The sequence below is a fragment of the Mustela lutreola genome, chromosome X (assembly GCF_030435805.1).
Source record: "Mustela lutreola isolate mMusLut2 chromosome X, mMusLut2.pri, whole genome shotgun sequence".
Classification (NCBI taxonomy): domain Eukaryota; kingdom Metazoa; phylum Chordata; class Mammalia; order Carnivora; family Mustelidae; genus Mustela; species Mustela lutreola.
The window spans coordinates 19,612,254-19,630,972 of record NC_081308.1 but is presented as its reverse complement, the minus strand read 5'-3'; the positions used below and the strand labels follow the sequence as shown (position 1 = coordinate 19,630,972).

Sequence of the window (18,719 nt, the reverse complement as noted above, 5' to 3'; positions counted from 1 at the left end):
CTTCAAGTTTTTACTGGTACAATAGTCCTTCGAGCCTGGAACCACTCAAAGATGAATCACGCAAAGTAAGAAGAAAACCTTTATTTGAAACAGGTTTCTTGGTATGTGTGCTACAGAAAAGGCTGGCTGTAGCAGTTTCATTTCAATCCTGCAGTGATGTATAAATTAGACATTATTTAGGAATGATTAATTTCTGCTAAAATGTAGATTCAATCCAACATTATGCCAATTTTTACATTTATTGTAGACCCTATTTTAGCATTAGAGGTTAAATTTTCATCACCAAAAAATGAGAATAACTTTACAGCTACCACTAAGGTAATGAGCTGTGAAATTAATTTCCCAGTACTGCTTTGAAAATATACCCCTAGGTTGTAAAGAGAAATTCTGACTCCATCCAAAGGTATGATTTCACCGGAATTCTTCAGTCATCATCTACTGTTGGCTTGATTGTCACTCCTCTTCTTATTTGACCCCAACCAATTAAACTGCAAAAAGAAAAATTTAAAAACCATGAATTTTATACTCATTTCATTATCATTACTACACAATCATATGACATAACTGGTTTTACTTGCTGATCTACTAAATTTGAATGTTCCCCAAACCTGCTGTTCCACTAAGAAAGCTCACACTTTCTTCTTAGGTCCTCAGACCTACAAATATGCTTGTCTTCACTCTACAGAAATATACTAACTCCTCCAGAACCACCAGAGTCCTCTAGTCCACCTAAGGAATCATGATGATACACAATCTACCACAGTCTGATTTCCTAAAAAATCTCCTTTTCTAACCTTTTCTCCTTGAAAAATGCTTTTTGACCATTCACAGCACTGAACAGATCACAAAGGATTTAACATGACCCTGGCTGGCCAAGAAAATTAAGCGAAGAACTAAGCAGATTACTCTCAATAGCAGAGGAACTTCTGCTCCCTCTTTCGATGCTTGCTCTAATCAATGACCACGATGGAATGCTACCTCAACAACAGCTTCCAGAACAAAACTCATCTAAACACAAGGTAAAACCATAATCCTAGGCAATGTAAAGATCGCTCAGATGCCCTCATTTAACAGTTTTAACATATTTGCTAATTTTTAGAAGTCTGACTCTTTCTTACTTCAATTTCTTTATTATTGAGGTATAACGGACATACAATATTATATAGGTTTCAGGTATAAAGCATAGTGATTTGACAATTCTACATATTATTCAATGCTTACCATAAGTGTATTCACCATCTGGCACCATACATTACAATATCATTTTTTTTTTTAAGATTTTATTTATTTATTTGACAGAGATCACAAGTAGACAGAGGCAGGCAGAGAGAGGAAGGAAAGCAGGCTTCCTGCTGAGCAGAAAGCCCGACGTGGGGCTTGATCCCAGGACCCTGGGATCATCACCTGAGCTGAAGGCAGAGGCTTAACCCACTGAGCCATCCAGGTGCCCCAATACATTACAATATTATTGACTATGCTCCCCAAAGTGCACTTTTCATTCCCAGAACTTATTTGTTGTATAACTGAAAGCCTTAATCCCTTTCACGGACTCTAATTGTCCCCCTACCCACCTCATGCCCCCACCAGAGACTACCAGTTTGTCCTCTCAATTTAGGAGCCTGTTTTTTAGATTCTACCTGTGAGTGAAATTATATAGCTATTTGTCTTTCTCCAACTTATTTCACTTAGCATAAAATCCTCTAGATCCATCCATGTTGTCACAAATGGCAAGACTTTATTATTTTACGGCTGAGTAATATTTCACTGTGTATATATACACAGTGTAGGCGTATCTCCTTCCTCCAATCATATATGGATGGACACTTAGCTATTATAACACTGCAATAAACATAGATATATGCACATATATATCTTTTCAAATTAGCGTTTTCATTTTCTTTGGGGAAATACCCCATAGTAGAATGACTAGATCATATGGTATTTTGAAATTTCTGAGGCACTTCCATGCTGTTTTCCATAGTAGTTGCACCAATTTATATTCCCACAAACTGTGCATGATGGCTCCCTTTCCTCCACATCCTCAACGACACTTATTTTTTGACCTTTTTTTTTTTTTAAGACTTATTTGAGAGAAAGAGAATTTCAAGCAGACCCCCAGCTGAGACGGAGCCCAATATAGGGCTCAATCTCACGATCCTGAGATCACGACCTGAGGTGAAATCAAGAGTCAGATGTCCAACCAAAGGAGTCACCCAGGCACCCCTTTTTCTTGTCTTTTGGACACTAGCCATTTGGAGTGGTATGTATCTCACTGTGATTTTGATTTGTATTTCCCTGACAATTAGTGATACTGAGCCTTTTTTCAGGTCTTTGTTGGCCATCTGTACGTCTTTGGAAAAATGTCTATTAAGGTGCACTACCCTTTTAAAAACTGAATTCTTGGGGTGCCTGGGTGGCTCAGTGAGTTAAGCCTCTGCCTTCGGCTCAGGTCATGATCTCAGGGTCCTGGGATAGAGCCCTGCATCAGGCTCTCTGCTCCGCAGGGAGTCTGCTTTCCCCTCTCTAGGCCTGCCTCTCTGCCTACTTGTGATCTCTTTCTCTCTCTCTCTCTGTCAAATAAATAAATAAAAATCTTTTAAAAATAAAATAAAATTGAATTGGTTAGCTGACTTGGCCTAGAGTTGTGAAAGTTCTTTATTTATTTTGGATACTAAGCCTTTATCGGATGTATCATTTAGAAACACCTTCTCCTGTTCAGTAGATTATCTTTTCATTTTGTTGGTTTCTTTTGCTATGCAAAAATTTGGTATTTTGGTGTAGTCTCAATAGTTTATTTTTGCTTCTGTTTGCCATGCTTGAGGAGACATATCCATAAATATGTTGCTAAAGCTGATGTCAAAGATTACTACCTGTTTTAAGAGTTTGTCTCTTTAAGTCTGACATTTAGGTCTTAAATTTGTTTTGGGGTATGGTGTAAAAAAGTGGTACAGTTTTGGGGTGCCTGCGTGGCTCAGTCAGTTAAGCATCTGCCTTTAGCTCAGATCATGGACTCAGGGCCCATGATAAGGCCCCAAGTCAGATTTCCTGCTCAGTGGGAGTCTGCTTCTCTTCTTCCTCTGCTCCCCAATCCACCATGCTTGTGCACATGCTCTGTTTTGAATAAATAAATCAATCCTAAAAAAAAAAAAAAAAAGGTGGCCCAGTTTCACTCTTTTGTGTGTAACTGTCCAGTTTTCCCAGCACCATTTTTTGAAGAGACTCTCTTTCCCCCACTGTATATTCTTGCCTCCTCTGTCACAGATTAACTGACCACATAAGCATGGGTTTCTTTCCAGGCTTTCCTGTTCCATGGATCTATATGTCTATATTTGTGCCAGTACAATACTGTTTCGACTACTATAGGTTTGTAAGACAGCTTGAAATCTGGGGCTGTGATATCTCCAGCTTTGTACTTTTTCTCAACTGTTGTGGCTATCTGGGATCCTTTGTGATTCCACACAAATTTTAGGATTATTTATTCTAGTTCTATGAAAAATGGTATTTTGATAGGAATTACACTGATTCTGAAGATTGCTTTGGACAGTAACACCATTTCAACAATATCAATTCTTCTAATCCATAAGCATAATATGTCTTTCCATTTGTGTTGTCTTCAATTTCTTTCACCAAAGACTTATAGTTTTCAGAGTATAGGTCTTCCACATCCTTAGATTTATTCCTAGGTATTTTATTCTTTCCCAAGCAACCATAAATAAAATAGTTTTCTTAATCTCTCTTTCTGCTACCGTTATTAGTATCTAGAAGACAACAGATTCCTATATATTTATTTTGTATCCTGCAACTTTCCTGAATCCATTTATTATTAGTTCTAACAGTTTTCTGGTAGAGTCTTGCTAATTTTTAAGCAAGATCTAGTTTCATGTGAATAAAATCCTCTTACAGTATTAGTGGGCAGACACACACAAAAAAATCCTTTTATTCTAAAATCTGTTCTGATCTAGGAAATGTACCATTCTAACTAAGTAAGAATAATATATTCCCTGTTGAGAGTTTCTGAAAGTTTATTATTTAAGCCTATTTTAAAATACCCTGGGAATCAGTGTGTCTGTAATAGCAAATGGTATAATCACACCAAACAGTAAAATCAAATGACATAAATACCACAAAGCAGGATTATTTACTTAAAATTCAACCAAAGGGTGCCGGGGTGGCTCAGTGGGTTAAAGCCTCTGCCCTCGGCTCAGGTCATGATCTCATGTCATGATCTCCTGGGGTGGGGCCCTGCATCAGGCTCTCTGATCCCTGCTTCCCTCTGAGCAATTTGAGCATGAAAATAAGTAAGGACAGTAGTGAATCATAACCTACTGAATAAAATAAAACTCTATGAGTCTATATTATAATCAGTTAAGTAAACACTAGGGAAGAAAGAACAATAAATGAGAAGTGGCGGGTTGGGGGAGCGTTGTCACCATTTTCTAATCATATAATCAAGTTCAATTCAGACAAGAATCATCAGCGGATGCGAAATCCAGGGTGGTAAGACGTGATGAGGAGTAAGCTATTCACTTCATCTCAGTGAGTCTTCCCATAAAATGCTTAGTAGGTGCACAGATAAAAAATAAAAACAGTATACAGTAGAAAACTGGACAACACTTCAACTGCATAATCAAAATTAACTTCCACAAGGAGGAGCAATCAGATCTCATGTGCCTCTGGTTGTGATTTCCTGAGGAGGTATCACCATCTATGTAACTATTCCAGCCAAGAATACATAACCTGAACCTAATCTTATGAAGTATCAGATAAACTCAGATTGAGAAAGAGTAAAAATGTGTTCTTCAAAATAGTCAATGTCAAGTAAGACAAAAAAACAAAACAAAACAAAACAAAAAAACCCAAGTACCTGATTAGAGATCTAAGAGACGTATGACAACTAAATGAGCCGAGACCAGAGGGACTACAGGACATTATAGGGACAAGCTGTGTAACTGGATTATCAACTATAGGTTTCAGTAATTATCAATGTTAACTTCTTGAAGTGGTTAATTAAGAGAATGTCTTTGTTTTTAGGAAATATAAACCAACATGTTAAGAGATCAAGAGATATGATATATACAACCCACACCTAAACAGTCAAGAAAGAAGTTTATACATATAGAATACACACACACTCAAATAAATTGCATATCTGGGAAAAGAGAAAAAGAGTTATGTGCAATTCTTGCAATTCTCTTGTTAAGTTTGAAATTATTTCCAAATATAAAGTTTTACAAAGCCAAAGAGAAAGATCAAGCCTAAATTCACTGGTTTTTTCATAGGTTGTGTGTATCACAAATCAAGGCTAGAAATACAAATTCAAAGTCATCCAAATAAATAGTGAGTTAAAGCCTCAAAAAATAGTTAAGCTAAAAAACTGTTGTGTTCAAGGTAAAGTATGCCTGCCCACCACCAAGAACTTAAGGAAACTGACTGTGTCTTTTTTATTAGATAGTGACGAAGGCTAGTAAACTTACCGCCAGTGTTTCTCAACTCTTCGGCTAAGGGCAATTTTTTCTCCTACTTCTGTGCAGACAGGGTTAGTCAAAACAATTTTGCCCAAATCGGCCTTGACTGCACTAACTCTTCCTCCTGTTGACAGGGATCCTATGTTGACCATGAGCACTTCATTCTTAGACAGTTTTTGCACCTAGGAAAATAAAATTGAGGAAAGATAAACCCCAAAATCAAGAAAATGCTTGCCAAAAATGACACGTATTTTCCCATATCCTTGCCAACAATACATACCAGCAATTTTCCATTTCTGCTAACCTAATATGAGACTTTCAAGTTCCTAAAAGTAGAAAGCCAAATTCACTCACCCTTTATGTTAATCCCACGTTAACTATAAAAGAATGAACCTCAAAACTGGTCCTAACATCACTGCCACTTTTCTGAAACAGGAATTATAGAAAGCACTTACCTTTGCTGCTTTCTTGTCTCCTTCAGTGCGTACACCTAGCAGCCGTCTAAGTAGGAAATAGGAGATTTCCAATTCTGTGAAGATCTCTGGTAAAGCTCCAACTGCACCAAGTACCTGTCCCACCATTCTGTCAGCCCGGCACAAAGTAGGGTCAATTTTTGTTCCCACTCCTGATATAAAAACAAGATATATAAAGCCTAACTTTTAATTTCCTGTAAGTCTACCCAAAACTTAGTCAAATAAATACAGCATATACCTATACATTTTAATACACATTTATATTCTCATACTCATGTAATAGCTTCATGGGCATGAGAAAATACCTGTCTTACCTGAAGAAACAGAATCATGAACCCACGGATTAGTTGGGCATTTGAAAACAGTCTCTTGATTTAAATTCTAAACAAAGGACAGAGATGACAACCTAACTAAAAAATGAGTCTGAATATACTTAATAAAGGTTGAAAAGATACAAAATTCATAATGAGTAATTTGTAGAATATTTGCTTGCCATTTCTCCCCTGAAAGGCTGATTAAAAAAATAACTTCAGGGCGCCTGGGTGGCTCAGTGGGTTAAGCCGCTGCCTTTGGCTCAGGTCATGATCTCAGGGTCCTGGGATCGAGTCCCGCATCGGGCTCTCTGCTCAGCGGAGAGCCTGCTTCCCTCTCTCTCTTTCTGCCTGCCTCTCCATCTACTTGTGATTTCTCTCTGTCAAATAAATAAATAAAATCTTAAAAAAAACAAAAACAAAAACAAAAACTTCAGGACTTCATATATGATTCAGAGGATCCACTTCAAAATATTTTAGCTGCATATGAGGATAGGGAAGGGGATAAAAGGATGAACCAAGACTGGTAAAGCACTGGTTAACTGGTTCAAGCTGGGTGGTGGCTACATGAGTATTATCATTAAATTATATATAGTAAACTCTTAATGACACAATAAAAAAGTGAATTATATACCCAAAAACCAGAGAACCAAAAGACGAACTCCTTCTTTATCCAACAACAACTTCTTTAATTCAAAGGTACAACATATCTAAGTCTCATTTGAATCTTGTCTTTTTCTGGGTATCTGCTAAGACACTAAGTTGTAACAAACTAGAAAAATCCGTAAAATCATCTCAGTAATTGCTACACAATCAAAGTTATTTTTTATTCCCACCTCAGAGTAAACATGATCTGAAAGGATTCAACTGACATTTGTGGATAATTTTCCATTTGCAAAACACACACAAAAAAACAACCACTCTACCACCAAAATTGTGTAGACAAAGAAGTATACTTAATTATTTTAAATGCTGGATCATAACACTTATTACTGCTAAAAGGAATTACTTCATATACTAAACCAAAACACATTCTTCTTTATCCTTAGAAATAGTTTTTACAAACACATGAAACTATCTTATGAACTAAAACCAATAACTTAACCACATTAATGTTCCCCACCCCAATCAATTATTTGAAATACCCAATTAAAAATCTACAATATATCTTTTTGGGCAATCCTTTTCCCACGAAAAATATGACAAAAATGTAGGGATGAGAGAAAAATCCTTACCGATAAGACCTCCTGGGGCAGCATATTGAAGATCATTATGTTCTGCAAAAAGGGACACGATTTTGGAAAAGATTGGTTTACACATGAGTTTTCCTTCACTATCTTTGGAAACAATACCAGGTCTGACTTCTATCTCCTGGCCCACCTGTAAACATAGAAGAACATAGAAGTTAGAAATTAGATTTACTGTGGGACAACACCATTACCAGTTACATAGCAGAAGTCTTAAGAGGAAGATGCCCAAACTGAAAAGACCATTATTTCTCTATGTTGAGGATTGTTATTAAAAAAAAAATAATAATGGGGAAGAGAGCTTCAAAACCAGAAATATCCATCCAACTGTTGCTAACTACCTACCACACAAGCCTATCTCCATATAAAATGTGATCCAGGGGCGCCCGGGTGGCTCAGTGGGTTAAGCCCACTCAGCTCAAGTCATGATCCCAGGGTCCTGGGATTGAGCCCAGCATTGGGCTCTCTGCTCAGCAGGGAGCCTGTTTCCCCCCTTCTCTCTGCCTGCCTCTCTGCCTACTTGTGATCTCTCTGTCAAGTAAATAAGTAAAATATTTAGGAAAAAATTTTTACTTTTAATTTGGAGTATCCTACTATTCACCTTATGATTAAGACAGGGAAAAATAAACAAATAAAAATATAACAATCAAAATCCAGTTCACCTTTAATACTCCTTTTAGAATACTGCCACCAGCTACACCACCCTTAAGGTCATCAACTTCACAGCCAGGTTTGTTGACATCAAAGGACCTAATAACTAAAAGAAAACAAAACAAATTAAAGTCGAATCTGCTCATTTTAATTTTAAAATCTTTTTTTTTTTTTTAATTTTATTTATTTTATTTGACAGAGAGAGAGATCACAAGTAGGCAGAGAGGCAAGCAGAGACAGAGGGGGAAGCAGGTTCCCTGCTGAGCAGAAAGCCCGATGCGGGGCTCGATCCCAGGACCCTGAGATCATGACCTGAGCCGAAGGCAGCAGCTTAATCCACTGAGCCACCCAGGCGCCCCTGCTCATTTTAATTTTAAAGGAAATATTCTTTACTAAGATAATTTTTCTAAGATAGAGGCCACATAATATTTATACACACAGGCAACTTTGTGATAAAATCTATTATCATTACTCTTACGCTTATTGCAGGTTTACGTATGATGAAAATAGTAGAAATAAAAGTTAATTGACGGGGGCACACTATGGTACATCCATACTATGGAACATCAGCAGGTATTAAAGAACGTTTCGGCTTTTTTTTTTTTTTTTAAGACTGATTTATTTATTTGAGATAGAGAGCATACATGCGTGCTGGGGGGATGGGCAGAGGGAGGGACAGAAAAACTTAAGCAGACTCCACACTGAGCATGGAACCTGACATGGGGCTCAATCCCATGACCCTGAGATCTTGACTTAAACTGAAACCAAGAGTTTGATGCCTAACCAAATGTGCCACCCAGGCACCCCTAAAAAAGGATGTCTAACCTATAATATAATGACCTAAAAGAATAACCCACACATTCTATTTAAAATCACACACACACACATAAAACCAGACACAAGTAACACAGAGAGTATGATCCCATTTCCATAAAGTAAAACTGAAATGGGAAACACGTACATGTTTATACATAATGATATGCACGAAGAGGAAGGTGTGAGACTAGTACACACCATTAACTTTGGCTGCTTCTGGGCTAAAGGGCTAGAAGTGAAAGGCAGGGAGACTGTGGACTTTTTTTCCTTTATCTATCTCTGCGTAACTTCTTAAATTAAAATTTAGTTTTAAAACTACAAAACAGGGGCACCTGGGTAGCTCAGTCGCTAAGCATCTGCTTTCAGCTCAGGTCATGATCCCAGGGTCCCTGCTCAGCAGAGGGCCTACTTCTCTCTCTCCCACTCCCCCTGCTTGTGTTCTCTGTGTCTCTGTTAAGTAAATCAAATAAAATCTTAAAAAAAAAAAAAAAACCTACAGAAGAACTTTCGAACTACATGCACTGAACTTAGGTCAAGAGCAGTGACTTTGGGGGCGCTGGGTGGCTCAATTGGTTAAGCCACTGCTTTCGGCTCAGGTATTGAACCCGGAGTCTTGGGACTGAGTCCCACATTGGGCTCCCAGCTCCACAGGGAGTCTGCTTCTCCCTCTGACCTTCTCCCCTCTCATGTTTTCTCACTCTCTCAAATAAATAAATAAACAAATAAATAAAATATTGAAGAAAAAGAAAAAGAACAGTGACTTTAAACAAGGATACACATCACAATTACCCAAGAGAACACTTCCCATGATATCAAGTTGTGCAGGCTCAGAGAGGCTCAAATGTCTGTTTTAAAAAGGCTCCTACATCTGTATAGGAACCACAAGCTTAGTGTAGTACCAATATTGGTCCTATGAACTTCAGTAAAATCTTCATTAATGTACAATAAAAACATCTGTATGAAAGTTCTAATATCCTGTTACTGATCAAAACATTTTAATTCCATGGAGAATACTGTATAACTCCATCTTGATCATGTGAAATACCATATACAGACCACAAAAAGGTTAAAAGTTCCTTCTGTATGGGGACTCTGTCCCTCTTCCAGTAATGCAATCTAACATTGTCAATACAATCCCAGAATCAAAAAAATTTACGAAGATTGTTTTTATCTCTACAGAAAGAGGAAGTATTAATAAACATCCTTCAAGATGAATCATCAATATGAAAAAGATCAAATTAAGAGTTAAAGAGGAGTGCCTGGGTGGCTCAGTGGGTTGAGCCTCTGCCTTCGGCTCAGGTCGTGAACTCAGGGTCTTGGGATGGAGCCCAGCGTTGGGCTCCCGGCCCAGCAGGAAGCCTCCTTCTCTCTCTCCTACTCCCTCTGCTTATATTCCCTCTCTCGCTGTCTCTCTCTGTGTGTCAAAAAAATAAAATCTTTAAAAAAAGAAAAAGAGTTAAAGACAAATACTATCACTTACCAATAAGTCGGGGTTCTGAAGTAAAGTCTCTTGGTGGTACTGGAATTTTCTTCACTATGTACTCACAAACAACTTCAATGTTGTATTTCAGCTGAGCAGAAATTGGAATAATAGGAGCTCCTTCTGCTACTGTGCCTATACAAAATTCAAAAAGATTAAAATCCTTTACTTTTACAGAACTTGGTCTTTCTACGTTACATGAAAAAGTCAAGATTACAAAAATAGACGCCTTGGAGTGTCTGAGTGGCTCAGTCAGTTGAGCCTCCAGCTCTTGGTTTCAGCTCAGGTCATGATATTGGTTGGAATTGTGTGATTGAGCCCCACATCAGGCCCTGTGCTCAGCAGGGAGTGTGCTTGAGAGACTCTCTTCCTCTTCTTCTGCCCCTTCTTCTCTAAAATAAATAAATTTTAAAAAGCAAAACAAAACAGGGGCACCTGGGTGGCTCAGTGAGTTAAGCCTCTGCCTTTGGCTCAGGTCATGATCTCAGGGTCCTGGGATCGAGACTCACATCGGGCTCTCTGCTCAGTGGGGAGCCTGCTCCCCCCCCACACTGCCTGCCTCTCTGCCTACTTGTGATCTCTGTCAAATAGATAAATAAAATCTCTAGAAACAAAAACAAGAAACACTAAAATAGATGCCTAAACATCCTCACACAAATGCCAACAGGTGCAAAGTGATAATTCTGTTTAGAAAGATGGCAGTATTCTGTTGGTTTTACTCCTAAAAATGAATACTACTCCTTTTATGGAAAAAAATTTGTTAAAATATATTTACACATGTATTTACTATGCTAAAACGATAATACCATCTAAAGGAGTAAATATTAACGCTCCTGGGAAAAAGCACATTACTAGTTTAAAGATTTCTAGTAACATGTAATTAACCTCCAAATAAATGTCAAGGTAAAATTACAGACTCTTTGCTAATCAAAGACTACTGGCTCATAAAATATTTGCTCCTTATTAATTATATGTCAAACAGGTTGGTCAAAGAAATGGACCAAATATAATTAGATTTTAATCAAAATGACTTATTCTTTTTCATCATGACAGAACTAGATTCATGGGAATCAATCCTTCGAACAACGCTGAGAGGGAATTGTCAACAATAACATGCATTATGTCTTCCCTGAAATGAAAAACCTTATGCAGCAGAGAAATGAATGGGACAGAGAAATGAACTCATAACGATTAAATACATCATTGTCAGTTCCAGTGATCAAAGTACTCGGTAAGAATAGTATAAGACTCAAGTTCAAAACAAAAAAAAGCTTCTGTTGATTAAGGAGGCCTTTTTTTCCTAAACTGACTCACAGTTTCCAGAATACAACTTCAGTTCTAACTTTCAGCCAGCAAAAATATACTTCAGTTTAAACTTCTAATAATAAAAGAAGTCACTGAGATGAAATTTGTAGCATAGTGAATATAGACAATAGTATTTTAACAACTTTTGTGTGGTAACAGACAGTAACTATATTTACTGTCGGGAACACTGCATTATGTACTGAATTATCAGAACTATTGAATCCCTATATTATACACTTGAAACTAACATAGTATATCAACTATACCTCAGCAAAATATTTGAAACACACATGGATGAAAAAAAATGTATGTGCTTTAGTTTATCAAATTCACATAGATTTCACTAATTGTATCAGGTAGCTAACAAGTAGTAGGTAGGTAAATAAGGTTTTTTGTTTTGTTTTTTTTTAAAAGATTTTATTTATTCATTTGACAGAGAGAGATCACAAGTAGGCAGAGAGGCAGGCAAAGAGAGAGGAGGAAACAGGCTCCTGGCCAAGCAGAGAGTTGGATGCGGGGCTTGATCCCAGGATCTGGGACCATGACCTGAGCTGAAGGCAGAGGCTTTAACCCACTGAGCCACCCAGGAGCCCGGGTAAATAAGGTTTTAAGATGCAAAAATCTGGGGCGCCTTGGTGGCTCAGTGGTTTAAGACTCTGCCTTCGGCTCAGGTCATGATCTCAGGGTCTTGGGATCACACCCCACATTGAGCTCTCTGCTCAGTGGGGAGCCTGTTTCCTCTCTCTCTCTGCCTGCCTCTCTGCCTACTTGTAACCTCTCTCTCTCTCTGACAGATAAATAATAAAACAATTTTTTAAAAAATCTTAAAAAAAAAAGATGGAAAAATTTATCTATTTCAGACAGTCTATTATAGTAAAAGTTAAATTTAACATCTGGTATCTGGATTAAATATCTCTCAAAGTGATTCATAGATTTATTAGTGATTACGTCTTCTTACCTTGTACAAATGCAAGGATCTGTTCATACTGTTCTTTAGCCTGACTTTCTTTTACCAGATCAATTTTATTTTGTAGAATCAAAATATGCTTCAGTTTCATGATTTCTATAGCAGCCAGGTGTTCAGAAGTCTGAGGTTGAGGACAAGACTCATTACCAGCTAGATGATGAAGAATTAAAAAGATGCATGAGAATTAACTGAAAACATCCAGAATAAGCAAATCCAAAGGGACAGAAAGCAGATTAGTGGTTGCTAGGAGCTGGAGGGAAGGTATGGCACAGAGTGACTGCTTAACAGGCATGGGGTATCCTTTTGGGGCAATGAGAATGTCTGGAACTAGAAATTTGTGATGCTTATAGAACACTGTTAATGTACTTAATGTCACGGAGTTGTGCACTTTAAATAACTATAATGGTAAATTTTATTTTATGTGTATTTTACTACCAAAACAAATTTACCTGGCATCTAATGAAGGAAACTTTTGCATATTCTAGCCTCACTCCAGGCAAAAGTCCTGGATATCACTGCCAAGCGTCCACCGTTTGCCCTGTTTCACCCTTTGTGCCTGCATTCACTGGAGCCTCCAGATCATCTGACTTTCATCCCTGGTGCTATGCAAGAAGCTTGGAATCAACAAGTTTGGCATCCCAGGGTCTGCCCTTTGCTCAGGTATAAGGTATAGCCCTCTGGCTCTATCCAGTCTTAGAGATGTTTTGGCCCAGTTCAGCTCCTAAGAGGTAGAGAGTAATTAAGGGAAAACACTTAATGCAGTCTGTGAATTTCAACTACTACCAAAGGGTACTCCCTAACAAAGGGAGACAAGAACACTAAATGCACAACCAACAGCGTATCATAAACATTGGCATGTTTTGTTGGGCATTCCAACAATCAACTTCCCCAAGCAGTGATGTTAAGCAGTCCTGTACTGTACCTACTTGGCACCCTTTAAAAATTATGTCCCATACATTAAGTGTCTGCCTTTGTCTTCGTTCACGATCCCAGGGTTCTAGGATCAAGCCCAGTATCAGGCTCCCTGCTGAGTGGGGAGCCTGCTTCTCCCTCTCTGCTCTTGCCCTATCTCTCTCAATCTCAAAATCTTCAAAAAAATAAAAACAATGTCCCATAACAATGAAATCTCTTGACAGCTCACAGAAGGAAGGTAGCACAATCCTAGCTTTGAAAATCCCAATTAGGTCTACACTTTAGCACTTATTATGAATAAGATTTGCATCTAAATAAAACCACTATACATCAACATTGCTGCAGATGACAAATACATGTACACTTATAAAAATATTTAACTAAAATAATAAACCATCTCATGTCATCTAGGTAGGAAAAGTGCACTAGTGATTTTAATTTAAAGATATAGACTAACCTTGAAGCTAATGATACATTATATGTTTATAAAAAAATAAAAATTTAAATTAAAAAAAATATATACTAACCTACGAATTCTCTAATCAGCCCCACATCTATCTTAGTATTTTATGATACCTGGTAGGCAGAGGTGTCATCCTGGATGACATCTTAGCTCCTATTTGTGTCACTCTTAGGTAATGGATACGGCCCTTAATGTCCCTAGTTCCCCTTTAATATTCTATCTTGGATTTGCTCCACACTGCTTTGTCGAAACCAATTCTGATATATTTACCTATCAACAGAAGAGCTGCATCCATCACTGCTGCACCATTTAGCATAGTAGCCATCAAGATATCGTGGCCAGGACAGTCAACAAAGGAAACATGTCTAACGATGAAGAAATAACAATCAGTTCTAAAAACAATCCATATTTTCACAGGTAGAAAATTCCCAAATCCAATCAAAACGAATATGGTATAGAGCATGATATAAAATGTATACTGGAAATGTCATTGATTTGAAAGCTAAAACTGTTAACAGAATGGGCACTACCACCTAAAAAAATAATTTGCCAAAAATTCCTCCAGCACCTTGAAAAGCTGGAACTGCCAATGTGAAATAGAGACGGCAATACTATTTTAGCAAAACTGCTACTCATTGAGAATTACTATTTTTAAAGAGTGTATGCTCATATGGTCATGATCTAAAACAGGGGTTAGCAAACTAAGACCCTTAGGCCAAATCTGGCCCATACCCACTCAAGCACATATTATTTGCACCTACTTTCGTAACACAAGAGCAAAGATGAGTAGCTTCTTCCCAGAGAACCTACGGCCTGCAGAGATAAAAATATTTATGATCTGGCCACTTATAAAAAAAGGTTTCCTGTTCTCTGATGAGGACTAGAACCAGGGTGAGGCTGAGTGAGATATTTGTCTTAGATGTAAAATTTAAGAGAGTGCCATGGGGTGCCTGGGTGGCTCAGTGGGTTAAAGCCTCTGCCTTCGGCTCAGGTCATGATCCCGGGGTCCTAGGATCAAGCCCCACATTGGGCTCTCTGCTCAGTGTGGAGACTGCGTCCTCTCTCTCTGCCTACTTGTGATCTCTGTCAAATAAATAAAATCTTAAAAAAAAAAAATTTAGAGAGGGCCAAAAAACTCACTAATCAAGATAAATAACATTTAAATTTTTAAGATTTTTAAAAACAAAATGCAAACAAATTCACAATGAGTAAAATATCAAAGGTAACTAATAATGCCACACTGAACCAAAAATGATACTGAAGCAAATGGGAAAAATGTGCTATTTTGAGTTGTCTTTATTTAAACAAATAATATTCTATTAAGATTTCTTTGCATCAATTTCAAAAAGCACTGCCTTGAAATACTGTTTATCCTGATCACTGAGGTTTTTTTTTAGGATTCCCCCCCTTACATTTGGGGTTCAAGGGAAGGGCTTCACTTACCTTTCCCCAGTCCCAGCCCTGGCCCAATGTAAAATTTCCTTGTGGGCCATCCCTAACCCCATTAACATCACTAGGGAATAGGAGTCTGTAACATCTGATAAAGAACCAGGATACAAATCATATTCAGAAACTTGATGTGGTAACAAGCCCATGTACTGAAGAGAAGTAATTAAGGATGGCTTTGTTCATCCCCTATCTAAAAAACTGAAACAACACTATTTAAAAGAAACGTAGGAAGCCTCGCAAAAAGCTTCCCCTCAATCCAATGAGCTGTGTTTCCCTCCATTCCATTTGCTCACGTTACCTTTCCTTTGGAGAACTTACATGCAAGTATCTAAATTGAGGATGAGGATGATTTAGACTTTTCAAATTACTGTCCTTACAGACAGTAAGAACACCAAAACATAGAAAAAAGATACTCAGCAATTAGTTTCAAAATTTAATATCTCAGTTAAATATTTCAAAAAGCACAATCACGAGGCGCCTGGGTGGCTCAGTGGGTTAAGCCACTGCCTTCGGCTCAGGTCATGATCTCAGGGTCCTGGGATCGAGTCCCGCATCAGGCTCTCTGCTCAGCAGGGAGCCTGCTTCCTCCTCTCTCTCTCTCTCTCTCTCTGCCTGCCTCTCTGCCTACTTGTGATCTCTCTCCGTCAAATAAATGAATAAAATCTTTAAAAAAAAAAAAAAAAAGCACAATCACAAGACAATAGAACATGAAGTATAAGGTGTTTTCTGAAAGAGGTCACCTGACTAATTTGAAATTCCCTTTGGTCCCTGGGATGTCTGTAGGAAACTCATCTGGTGTACTACTTCCACAGGATCTGTAACATTCTGGCCGAGGACAACTTGGATCGTCAAGTTTATAAATCTAAAAATTCCAATAAAAAAAAGATTCGAATTTGTTATCTGCACATTCAACAAAGCTTTTTCTAGTTCTACAACACAAACTCACCTTAGCATTAGCATATCCAAGCTTGATTGTAATATTTCTTTCTAGTTCATTTTTGAACCTGACAGTGTGAACTCCAGAAATAGCTTTTACAACTGTGGATTTCCCATGAGCTACATGACCAATGGTACCTATAGACAAAGTATAAGAAATTAATTCATGAGCATTCAGTTACACAGAATACTATTTCAGAAAGCACTGGAATAGAAAATCCAAAGCTAAAACTCACTATAAATACCAACATAAAACCAACAGTGACTTCAATTTTTCCTCCTTCATATTCTTTCCTACCAAAACCTTATTCTGATACAGGACTGAATGGAACTTCCCCTGTAATGACAATCTTGTCAAAAGCTACACTCCAGTACAGCAAAAGCTATTCATCTTATGTTTCTAACCACATGAAAAACTGCCTTCATTTAAAATAAACACTCAATAAGATAAAATCTTAAAGAACTTCCAGCACAACCACAGTGAAGTAAAAAAATATGAGTCCTGACACAACCAAAAAGAAACTGCAATAATAGGAAAACAACCCAGGTTTAATTATGGTAATGCTATTAAGGGTAAGATGTATCTTATAACTTAATATAACCTGATGGTAGAGCTTTACTTTTAACTAAATTTAATCGTGCTGCTTCTGTCAAATACCCTAAATTTACACTCAGTCAACAAACCTTCTCCTCTAAAGTTCTAGGTGGCAATTAGGGGAGGAAAAAACCCCTTCTACTTAATAATCACTTATATACCAAATAAAACTTTTGAAAATTATGCCCTTGCAACAACCCTGTGTGGCAAGTACCATATTTTCACCTCTTCTGTTGCATATGACTACATCTTGCTTTATGCTACTAAATTTTTCATATGTCTGTACCATTTCTTCTCACCTAGACATGAGCTAGGCGTGAACAGTATATGCTTCCCACAAAATCTGGCAGGATTTTACTCACAGGCTCAAAGTCTATTTCTTGAATATCTGCGTCCTCATAAAATTCAAGTAATCACACAAAGGGAGAAGATAATAAAATTACCTGTCGAGATAAAATCATGTCGCCAAATTATTCTTTTCTTACCTATATTAATTGTGGCTTGTCTGCTGATAACTTCGTGTGAAAGTGGTGTCAACTTGGTAACATCCTGCAATGAAACATTTTTATTTCAAATCGCTGTAGGTTAGACTTCCTTTGACTTTACATTTGCTACCCATAGCCTGCCACCATGTGAACAGCTGTCCTCTACTTCTAAAGCACTTTTCCTGCAAAAGCAATATTGTACTTTGATAACTGGGAAGCCCTAAATGTCCTGCATCGTTACAGAACTACACCTCCACTCACTATGGGAGATGTCAAAGCCTGAGACCGAACCCCCACCCCCAACCCGCCCCGGCAACCTTGTCAGCATAAGCACTGAGAATACGGTAGATACGCCCTTTCCACACCTTCAGAAGCAAAAGCCTTAGTAACACTTAACACCATGACTTTCCAGCCGAATCCTCCGGGTGCCTGAGGTCCCACAAACTCAGAACCCCATGTACAGCTCACGGACTTGCCGAGCTGCAGGCGGCGGCACGAGTCTCCCTCCTAACACATGCTCCCGACAGCCCGGCACTGCCTCGTCTCAACGCCTCCCCGGAGGCTCGATCATCCACTTCTGAGTTCACTTCGCATCCTTGCAGAACGAAACCTTACCAAGGTGGCGAGATCCTGGCGAGAAAGATGCGGCTGCCCCAGAGTCACTCCAGCCTCACCCCCCGCCATCTTGCTCCGAGAAGAAGGAAGTCGCCCAAGCTGCCGCCTGACCGAACGCAGGTCCCCTTTTGTGGGGCGGGGAAGGGGAGGCCGGAAGGCCGACTAGGACCCACGCCTGGGAAAGGAGGCGGGCTAGTGCAGCAGGGTCCTCGCTGCTTGGACTTCTCTACGCTTGGGTTTACACAATGTCTGACGGACGACTCACTAAAAAAACAGGAGGCAGAGTTTTGGAATCCATTCGTCGCCCACCTGACGGATTTTTGTGCAGGCAACGCTGAGGGCAGCCCCAAAAGAAGCCCCCCTCCTCCCCCCCTCCGCTAGGCGGGTGATGCAACCGCCAAGCGCGCCAGCGAGGGAGAAGCCACTTCCGGTTCCCGTGGGTATGGCCGGAAGAGTTTCCCGGAAGCTGGGAATGTTCTCTGGGGGTGTGAGGACAGACGATGGGGGCTGTCCATCTTTGCTGATTTCCATAATTTAATAAGGCGAGAT

At 38.7% G+C, this 18,719-nt stretch overlaps 1 protein-coding gene across 1 annotated transcript; it reads right to left on the bottom strand.

The window, feature by feature from the left end:
• Window positions 1-66: 66 nt before the first annotated feature.
• EIF2S3 (eukaryotic translation initiation factor 2 subunit gamma) lies at window positions 67-18,323 on the bottom strand. The gene is made up of 12 exons (XM_059157533.1): window positions 18,171-18,323; window positions 17,556-17,619; window positions 16,486-16,613; window positions 16,280-16,401; window positions 14,361-14,455; window positions 12,707-12,865; window positions 10,444-10,578; window positions 8,159-8,253; window positions 7,485-7,629; window positions 5,921-6,090; window positions 5,475-5,647; window positions 67-488 (listed from the first exon to the last, which is right to left on the bottom strand). The coding sequence occupies exons 1-12, from the start codon at window positions 18,237-18,239 to the stop codon at window positions 425-427; spliced, it is 1,419 nt and encodes a 472-aa protein (XP_059013516.1). The 5' UTR covers window positions 18,240-18,323; the 3' UTR covers window positions 67-424.
• Between the last annotated feature and the right edge of the window lie 396 nt (window positions 18,324-18,719).

Excerpts from the sequence above, each read along its gene's own strand:
- EIF2S3 (XM_059157533.1), bottom strand. The coding sequence starts at position 18,239 with ATGGCGGGGGGTGAGGCTGGAGTGACTCTGGGGCAGCCGCATCTTTCT. Across the intron at positions 10,579-12,706 it reads GATCCTTGCATTTGTACAAG|GCACAGTAGCAGAAGGAGCT; the intron begins GTAAGAAGACGT and ends AATTTTGTATAG. Across the intron at positions 489-5,474 it reads AGAGTTGAGAAACACTGGCG|TTTAATTGGTTGGGGTCAAA; the intron begins GTAAGTTTACTA and ends TTCTTTTTGCAG.